At 40.4% G+C, this 9,512-nt stretch overlaps 1 protein-coding gene across 4 annotated transcripts in view; it reads right to left on the bottom strand.

The window, feature by feature from the left end:
• Positions 1-469: 469 nt before the first annotated feature.
• Positions 470-9,512, bottom strand: part of REXO5 (RNA exonuclease 5) — a 692,166-nt gene continuing 683,123 nt past the window's right edge. For 2 of the 4 annotated variants that reach the window (XM_070230557.1, XM_023655005.2), the window contains 7 exons: positions 8,632-8,736; positions 7,997-8,134; positions 5,118-5,210; positions 4,297-4,513; positions 3,904-4,091; positions 2,792-2,910; positions 470-782 (listed from right to left, as the gene is read on the bottom strand). In XM_070230557.1, the coding sequence (XP_070086658.1) occupies positions 701-782; positions 2,792-2,910; positions 3,904-4,091; positions 4,297-4,513; positions 5,118-5,210; positions 7,997-8,134; positions 8,632-8,736 (942 nt within the window). In that variant the 3' untranslated portion in view covers positions 470-700. Of the gene's footprint in view, positions 783-2,791; positions 2,994-3,903; positions 4,092-4,296; positions 4,514-5,117; positions 5,211-7,996; positions 8,135-8,631; positions 8,737-9,512 lie in introns of all 4 variants that reach the window. The other 2 variants (XR_011424215.1, NM_001163963.1) reach the window with 2 other exon arrangements.

Raw genomic sequence — 9,512 nt, 5'->3', positions numbered from 1 at the left:
AAAGCAGAGCACTGGCATTTACTGAAATTGAAGCTTCTAGTCCTAAGGGGGGGATCTGGTGTGATGGAGGCACCTATTGGTGAAGGGTGACACTGCAGTCTCACTGAAGGGAAGGAAGCAGTCCTAAAAATGGAATTGGAAGGGGTCTTCCAGTATTAGTAAAAAGCTAAGAGTCTTCCACTCTCCTCTGTCTGGTGCACCTGCCAGATTTTTCAGTTCATCCTGTCTTTTTCCTTCAATTTTTTAAACAGCTATCAATGAGAAAACAGTGTGTCTTACAAAAATTTGCTTCAAAGATACTACAACTCTGACAAACTGTGTAATGGCTGGGTTTTCTCCACATAGAAATCATTCCTCCTCCTGGTTTCCTTACCTATATTTACCATTTAATAGGAGTGCTACATGGAATGAGCACCTGCCATAGTAATTGTGTATAAACTCACTGACACAAAGAAAGTACAAACTGTGGTTTCCTCCCCTCACTGTCTTAAGATGAGGAATGCTTTAATTTTAGGCATTTATTGAAAATTTGTACATGCCATATAAATGGACTAGACTACTTAGCTGGTACACCGTTTCCACAAAAGCTGTCTGCTGGACAGAGAGGCCTCGCAGCCTCTGGAGAGGCTGAAGCCTGACCACATTCTCTGCCATTGCTCACAACAAATAAGAAATGGCATGTGGAAAGTGGTGGGCAGACTCACGAACACATATTTAGGGTGGTGCTTTCCTCTTCACCTTTTATTCCCATCAGTCCTAGGCCACAGTGTGATCCATGAGTGCTGCAACAAATAAGGAATGAAGATACGTTTTTATCCACAAGGCTGAATGAATGGTTATAAATTCACAGGTAGAAGAGGTAAGTTTTGGGGGCTATGTGTATGTGCCATGAGGCAGGGGGTGGGCAGGTAGACAGTTTATGGAAAGCTGCCTGCTGAAAATGGTTCAGTGGAAAGAACACTGACTAGTGCCAGAGGCCTAGAATCAAATCATAGCTCCGCCACTTAATAGATGTGAGGCACATCTTAACCAAGGGTTTCTTCAACTATAAAATTACCAAATATTTACATTACTATCTCACAGGGTTTTGTGAGGACTACAGACAATAATACTTAACATATTTGAAGCACCTACTACATGCCAAGCATTCTCCTAAGCACTTTATATGGGTTTTCATTTAATGCTCAAAACAGCTCATGTACCTAATGTGGCTACTGATGTAGGTACAGTTGTTATGTCCACTTTTCAAATACAGAAACAGTCTCATAGACATAGAACTTGCTCAAGTCACACAAATGTTTAGTGACAGAACTAGATATTGATGGCAATCTGCCATCATGGTCCATTTAAATTGCTGTTAGAGTTTATTCCTTTGTACATTTTACTTAAAACACTTTTGTAGCACCTACCATGTGCCAGGCACTGTTTGAAAAACTTTACAAAACATTAACTCATTTAATAATGTATGTTGAAAACACTTGGCACAGTGCTTAGAACTTAGGAGTCATCCAATACATGTTAGTTCCCTGCCACCTTGTAGTGAATATTCATAGAATTGGGTTAGAGGGCTGAGGAGCTCTCCAAGGCAAAGCAGGCAGAAATGAGCAAAGACAAACACAGAATCTGTCTCCACCTAGGTCTAAATTTAAGCTAACAAGCAATAGCCTTTTGGGTATGGAGGACTGGAGCTTTGAGTGCTGGTGAGTGGCTCTGGAGTCAGACAGACCATCAGGGCTAAAATCCTAACTGTACACTTACTAGTGTGTGGCTTTAGGCAAGTTGCTTAATCTGAGCCTTTTTCTCCACTTGTTAAAGGGGATTCAACAACCTCAACCAAAAATGCAGATAAAAGTATTTAGCACAGTATCTGACACTTATTAAGGGTTTGATGAATTATAGCAATTAGTATTTTCAATATTAATTTTAGCAGCTAACAGAAACAAAGATTAAGAGCTGAGTCAGGGTCCCAGCCTAAGGAAACCTATCCTCTTTGCTACTCCTCCTTCCTGAGCCACTTTTACCCTTTCCCAAAGGTATTTGCTGGCATTATGGAGACAGCTGCACAGATGAGGCCCAGAGAAGTCAGTCATACAGCAAGCTTATAGTTTGGGGAAAGGCATGCTCCTGCTATTGGGTTTGATCAATATGGCTACAGAAATCAGAGTGTAACTTTTACAAGAAGGGTTTTATAGTTAAAAGGGTTTGAAAATCACTGATTTACTCCAAATTCCTCATTTTACCAAAGAGAAACTGAGACCTGCAGTGGGAAAGTGGCATGGCCACTTGTCAGAGGACATAGGTAATAGAGCTGGGACTGGACGCAGTGTCCTGCTCCAGTATTCCTCAGGCTTAGAAACAACAAAAGAGGCCCTATCTCTTAAGAGTTAACAGAGGTGGCAAAGAAGGAGAGGGCAGGGAAGGCAGGAGCATACTCCTGTTACGTGGGAAAGGAAGGCCTTGGTTACATCTAAGCCTGGGCCTTGATCTGAACCTGACCATTTTCACTGAAGTGGGGGTTAGGCAGCTGCCTCTTATTCTAAAAAGGCTGCAGGACCTAAGAGCCCTGGCTCTGGAACGAGCTGTGTCCTTGAGGGAACAGTAAGTGTAGTTATAGAAGAGCATGTGCATGTCAAATGGGAATACAATACCTTTCTCTTAGAAATGTGAGAATTAAGAGATGATGCATGTTAAGTCCTCATTTGTGTCCCTGGATGTCAACAAAAGGCCTTTCTCTGAGAACAGCTAAAGTCCAAACACCAGAATCATGAAGGGACTACCCTGCAGTCCTTACCTCTCGGTTCCTGGCAACAGGATGAGGCAGAGGGTGCCTGGGCACAGGCTGTGGGAGAGATTTCCTATCTTCCGGCCCCAACGCCAGGCTGCTATCTTCGGGTGGTCCACCTTCAGAGTCTAGGATCAAAGCCATGTGTTGACACTCAGCCAGAATATCCTCTGCTCACCTTTGGAGGGGCTGCAACATTCTTCCTCAGGCTCTAGGGCCAAGGGATCCCAGGAAAGGTTCTGTATAAATCCTCAATCTGAAGCTGGAGCCCATACTCAGGGTTTCCTATCCACCCCAGCATCCCCAAGGCCTCCAAGTCAGTTTAGAAGGATAGCTGCTGTCCTCTCCTCCAGATGGGTCTTCTAGGGTCCAGAGCTAGGGGAACCACATAGTAATGAGAGCTCTAGTCTGATCTCTCCCATTAAGTATCTCTGGCACCTAGGCAAGTCACTCACCAGCTCTTGCCTCTATTTCTCATTGGCTAAGTGTGAGAGATTAGACTAGGACAGGGTTTCCTAAACTTCAGCTATTCACCTTCTACCTTCACTCTTCTGCTTGTGTATCCCTTTAATGTTTTTCTTTAAAATCAGTCCATTTCTTCCGTAGCCTCATCTAACTAATCCTATCCATGAAATCATAGGTCCTTGTGGTTGTGGTTGTTGTATACTTTAATGAATGTTAGAAAAACAAGGTCATAAGTATAAAAGTGAAAACAAAAGTCCATCTATGACCAACAAAAATCATCTTGTGTATGTATCACACTTTGACAAACCCTAGATTACTAAAGACTTGTCCAGCTCTCCACCCTCCTACATCAGCCCCTCAAAGTCCCTTGGAGAGCCACCTGGAGGACTAAAAACCTGATTTCAGTAGGTAGGGAGGGGGTGAAAGCATGTGAGATCTTGAAGAAAAGATGTGTCCAGGGCTGGAAAAAGCTAGAGAGTGAAATAAGACTAGTGCCAGGGCAGGAAAAAAAAGACTGAAGGCTTAAGTGACACTTGAGCAGGACTCTCCTAATTTCCATAAATATCAGAAGGCCAATGCCCAGAGCCACCAAACCAAAGCAGCTACCTCTCCCCTCTGACCCCAAAATACACTCATTCACTCACTCACTTACTCACCTGCAAGGCCTGCTGTTCCGAGGCGGGAGGTATGACACGAAGCCCCAGGGGTCTTCTTGATTCAGGAGGTAAGGCCCTGAGCCATGCGTGGAGGTGCCTGGAGGTTAGGGCATGCCTGCCTTTCAGCTTCCAGTCCTTGCCTGTGAGAATGCTGAGGGCTCTGTGGGCACTGCCAAAAGTTTTGAATTCTGAAAGCAAGAATACCCCCTTCTGTTATTAAAGGCCAAAAAAGTTGGAGCCCAGCCAGGATCAAGGGAGAAGGACAGAATCAGGAGCTGTTGACCCAGTACAGCTGAGGAGGGCTTGTTTGGTGAACATTTCCTTTCTCTCACCTCATGTTATCACCATCCCCAATCTCCTTCCCCAAGGCTACATTCAATGGCATAGACTTACTCAGGAAACAGTATTTTTTGTGCTTTCCACTTTTAAGATCTTTAGGCAAGATCACAGCTTCTAGGCCAAAGAAGAGGTTGGACTGCTGCAACAGGTGTTCTTTGAAGGTTTCGCTCACTCCAGACAGGTAGATAGTACCTCGATTCTCAGAATCTTGTTCCAGTTCTTTCACAAGGGTGTCACAATCAAGGGTGAGCTCTGTCACAGGCCTTTGCACCTAACCGAGGAAAGATAGTGTTATTGGTGGGAAGTCAGCAAGTAACTAAATTTTGCAGTTTCCTTATCTGTATGAGGAGGCTAATGATAACTGCCTCCCAGGACTATGGTACAAACTTAATAGATAAATAAATGCATAGATGTAAATATTTTTGTGTAAATATACTCATTCCTCCCTTTCCTTCTTCCCCTAACCATCTTACAATGGACATCAGTTTCCTGTCTTTTGCCTCAATGAAATTCTGTTTACTTGCAGACAAATATCAAAATATCACCATTTGATCCCCCTGAAAGCTACAGGAAAGGGCAACCACAAGAAAAACCACTCAGAATAAATCATTTGGAGTCTAAGTAATCAAAAGAGTACAAGGAAGACCACAATATAGCCAAAGCTGATTTTGACAAAAACAAAAGCTGTCATGTCTTAGGTCACTGCTACAAGAATGCCAGGCTTAGCTAAGACTTTCCATAACAGAAAGTCTTGTGCCTGGGCCTCTCGAGGGCATTTCTCTTAGGTGTTATGTCTTAGGGCACCATAAATGCAGGATGTGCTAGGCGAAGGCTGAGTGAAGGGTACTGCTTTTTGCTTTCTCTGGTGACCTTACCTTGATGCAGGTACCATCGACCAGAACGCCATGCAAGGACTCTATGGCCAGCTGGGCAGCTTCCAGGACTTCGTATTGTATACAGAGATGTGGCTGCAGAAAAACCAAGACTTCCTTACTTCTGCTTTCCAGGTTTAAACTGCCAGAGAAGGAGCTGGGAAGGGGGCATAAACTACAGTGGCAAAGCAACCAGAATCGATGTCCTTGTTGTGCTGGGTTGGAGAGTGATTGCAGATCATCAATTTTAAGTGAGATCACCAAGGCTTAGGAACTGGTTTCTCAGAAAATAAATAATCTTTATTTGTCATTTAAAATTGAAGCCCCTCTCCCTGGGTGGTATGGGGAAAGCACTAACAAATTTTTTACTACCTAACTTGCTTTTCATGCTATTTATTATGAATCACTAAAGTCATCACTGCAAGTCACAGGTAGAGATCCTCATTTGTCCTGTGAGCTTAATTTTAGACAGGCAGCTTTTCGTATAAGCTTGGGGAGGTTAAGTTCTTCCATCGGATAGGCTGCATCTTCAACTGACTGCTTTTCTGCTTGATAACGCAGAGTAGCTAAATCCTTTTGATGATCTGAGCCATAATATCATCATAGAGATAAAAGTTCTCCCATAGAAAAGCTGCATGATACTGGATTTGGCAATGATTTCCTGAATATGACACCAAAGGCAGAGGCAACAAAAGAAAATACGACACAATAGACTTTATCAAAATTAAAAAGTGTATCAAAGGACACTATCAACAATATCAAAAGACAGCCCAAAGAATGGAGGAAATGTTTGCAAATTACCTATATAATGAAGGGTTCATATCTAAAATATATAGAGAACTCCTAAAACTCAACAATAAACAATCAAATAACTCAATTAAAAGATGGGCAAAGGACTTGAATAGACATTTCTCCAAAGAAGATGTACAAATGGCCAATAAGCATATGAAAAGATGCTCAACATCACTTATCATTAGGGAGATGCAAATCAAAACCACAAGATACCACTTCATATCCATTAGGATGGCTATTATAAAAAAAAAAAAGAAAGAAGAAAGAAAAAAACTGTCAGCTGGGATATAGAGAAATTGGAAGCATTGGCATTGCAGGTGGGAATGTAAAGTGGTACAGTTGCTGTGGAAAACAGTATGGCAGTTCCTCAAAAAATTAAACAAAGAATTATCATTCAACCCAACAATTCCACTTGTGGGTATATGCCCCAAAAGAATTGAAAACAGGGACTGAAAGAGATATTTGTACATCCGATTTCACGGCATCATTATTCAGAATAGCCAAAAGGTAGAAACAATCCAAATGTTCATCAAAAGACGAATGGATAAACAAAATCTGGTATATCCACACAATGGAATATTATTCAGCCTTGAAAAGGAATGAAATTCTGATACACGATACAACATGGATGAACCTTGAAGACACTATGCTAAGTGAAATAAGCCAGACACAAAAGGACAAATACTGTATGAGTCCACTTACATGATGTTCATAGAGCAGTAAAATTCACAAGGACAGAAAGTACAATAGTACTTACCAGGCCTGGGGGAGTGGGGACTAGTAGTTATTGTTTAATGGGGATAGAGTTTCAGTTTGGGATGATGAAAAAGCTCTGGAGAGAATGTACTTAATAACACTAAACTGTACACTTAAAAATCATTAAAAAGGCATATTTTATGTATATTTTACCCAAAAAAGGGGCAAAAAAGAAAGACTTCTAGGAAGAAGTTAGTCCCTTGACATACTCTTCCTATCCCTCAGTCCATCTTCCCAAGGATGATCCTTTTATTTCTATTTTTAGGTATAGGAAAGACATTAATAAAAGATTTGGGGAAAACACATTTTAAACATCTAGGATTCTGCACTTAGATAACTTGGAAGTCTTTAATTTTTGCTTCACTTTAATAGTCTTTAAACATCATAGTTAAGTTAAATAGTTATTAAACATAATAGTTTAACGCACCAGTTTAACAGTTGCCTAGGTCAAAATTCTAAACGTACAAAAAATTTACAGTGAAAAGTCTTCCCCTAACCTGTTTCTAGCCACCTAGTTCCTCTCCCTAGAGGCCCCATTATTACCAGTTATTGTATATCATTCCACAGATATCTGTTATATAGTTTCTATTTTTAATTCTTTCCATGGTTTCCTCTCTGTCTCTAAATAATGTGCTTATAATGTTGTTACTGCTTCATGTAACTTTAGTCTTTATCTACTGACTTCCCGCTGTGACCATAAAGATGGACGCTTACTCGTTAAGTCCTTTGGAATAGTATGAATTTTTTAAACCATACACAAGCATTATATTTTAAAAATTAAAAATAAACTCTTTATAGGGTTTTTATGTAAATAACAAACGAATAAACACAACTTACTCCAAGAGACAGGAGAACTAACACTGAAAACAACAAAAAAAAGCCCTGCCTTAATATTAGCTCCTCCTATATCTTAACCTAGTTATGAGCCTACTTTGTGGTTAAACCCTACAGAGACTTCCCAAGACATGGAAGTTACTGCTCTTTTTCAAAGGGGATTTTATCATTTAAAGCTGTGGTCATAAGCAGGAAGCCCATAGCGCTCATTGAACCAAGAGCCTTTTTTTGTGGTCTAGTGTATATATTTAAGAAAATTGGAGCCAGAATATGAAAACTGCAAGATTTCTCAATTCTCAAAACAAGCAAATCAGAAGATCTGGCAATCCTGGGTACACACTCTTGTCGGTCAACAACAACTCTCATCAGACAGAGCATGTCTCACACTCCAGTTGGTAACAATCAAGCTCATATCACCAATATTTGTTATCTGAATGGCCCCATCTGAATTTCCAATGCTCATCCAGAAAGTCAAAATCTGAGTTTTCTTGTCTCCTTACCTGATGGGTTTCAAGAACAAGAGTCATTGACTGGACTGAGCCAAAGCTCTTAAACAGTCTCTTCAGAGCTCTGAGGTTGCAATTTTTGCTAAATGGCCCAGCATAGACAGTTGACATCTCTGTCCACTTGATCCTCATCTATATGAAAAACAAGAGAATACAGTGAGGAGGTGGATAAGGAAAGAGAATTAAGTCAAATCTAAAGAAATTATGAGTCAAAAAATTGGGATAATTCCACTTCAAGCAATTTCTCAACACAAACACTTGCCAAATGCCCAAGGATTTGTATACAGGGATTTCACTGCAGCATTATTTGGAATAGAAATTCATAAAGCACAAATGCTGAAAATAATAGGTATCACACAACAGAATACTATGCAGCCATTAAACAAGGAAAATAAGATTATACAGTGACATGGAAAGGTGCACAAGATACATTATTAAATGAAAAAATAAAGTTGCAAAGTCTGATTCCCATTTTCACAAAAATGTATTTTCTAAAATGTTAATATACGCACAGAAAAAATCTGGAGAAATATACAGCAAACTTAATAAAGTATGTATTACTTTCCTATTAAGGGAGGAGATTATAATAAGTTATTAAACAAATCATCTAGCAGAACCCATTCACTTACCCTTTTGTCCATCTCCTCAGTGAGGCTGGGTGAAAAGGGTTCAAAAGAGAACTGAACGATGCTGAAGGGAAACAAAGGGATTTCCATTCTGGCCTGCTCAAGAACCTGCAGAGAACAGATAGCCTGGATGAAGCAGGAACCTAGTAGTCTATTGTGGCTCTTGGAGGTAAACTACAATAATATGAACAGTGGTTGTCTTTTTACCCATATTGAAAAGCCATAATATGGCTGACTTCAAGGTCTGGAAGAAAAAATGGTGACACCACACAGCCTCCTAAAAAGCCAAATAATCAGTAAAGAGAATAAATAAAATCACATACAACTCATACCTTTGGCATCACTAAGAAACAGAAGTACTTTGAAGGTTGTACTGCTAGTCTCTAAGTAAAGAAATAAATTAAATTCCAACAGAACTCTCACCATCTCACACTGCTGCAAGCCTGTGAGTAAAGAGAGCAAGGAGAAGAGGCTTAAGAGGCTCTAGATAAACATTAAGGGGCATGGAAGACTTTGATGCAGCACCAACAAAATCATCCCTGGAAAAAAAATTACAACTAAATGCCAAAATAATGAACAAAGGTCACCAATTTTGATAGTTCACAGCACTTGACTACAGGGAAGAGGCTTGATCAGAAAAGCAGTGCTTCTGGGGCAAATCAGATATATACAGAAGAGTTAACACTCCCTTGGAGACACTGCAGTGAAGGGAAAGAAGGAAATAAGAGAAGAAATTAAAGACCCTGAAAAAAGATTAATAAGATAAATGCTAACGCCTCCCGAAAGCATTATAAATGCTTTATTCTTCCCAGCACCACACCATCCTAAAAACAAACAACATTTTTAAAAAACAAAAAGGGGGGCCAGCCTGGTGGCACACTGGT

This window comes from Equus caballus, chromosome 13 (assembly GCF_041296265.1).
Source record: "Equus caballus isolate H_3958 breed thoroughbred chromosome 13, TB-T2T, whole genome shotgun sequence".
Lineage (NCBI taxonomy): Eukaryota > Metazoa > Chordata > Mammalia > Perissodactyla > Equidae > Equus > Equus caballus.
Note: the sequence above shows the minus strand (reverse complement) of the source record. Positions and strands in the feature narration are given on the sequence as shown.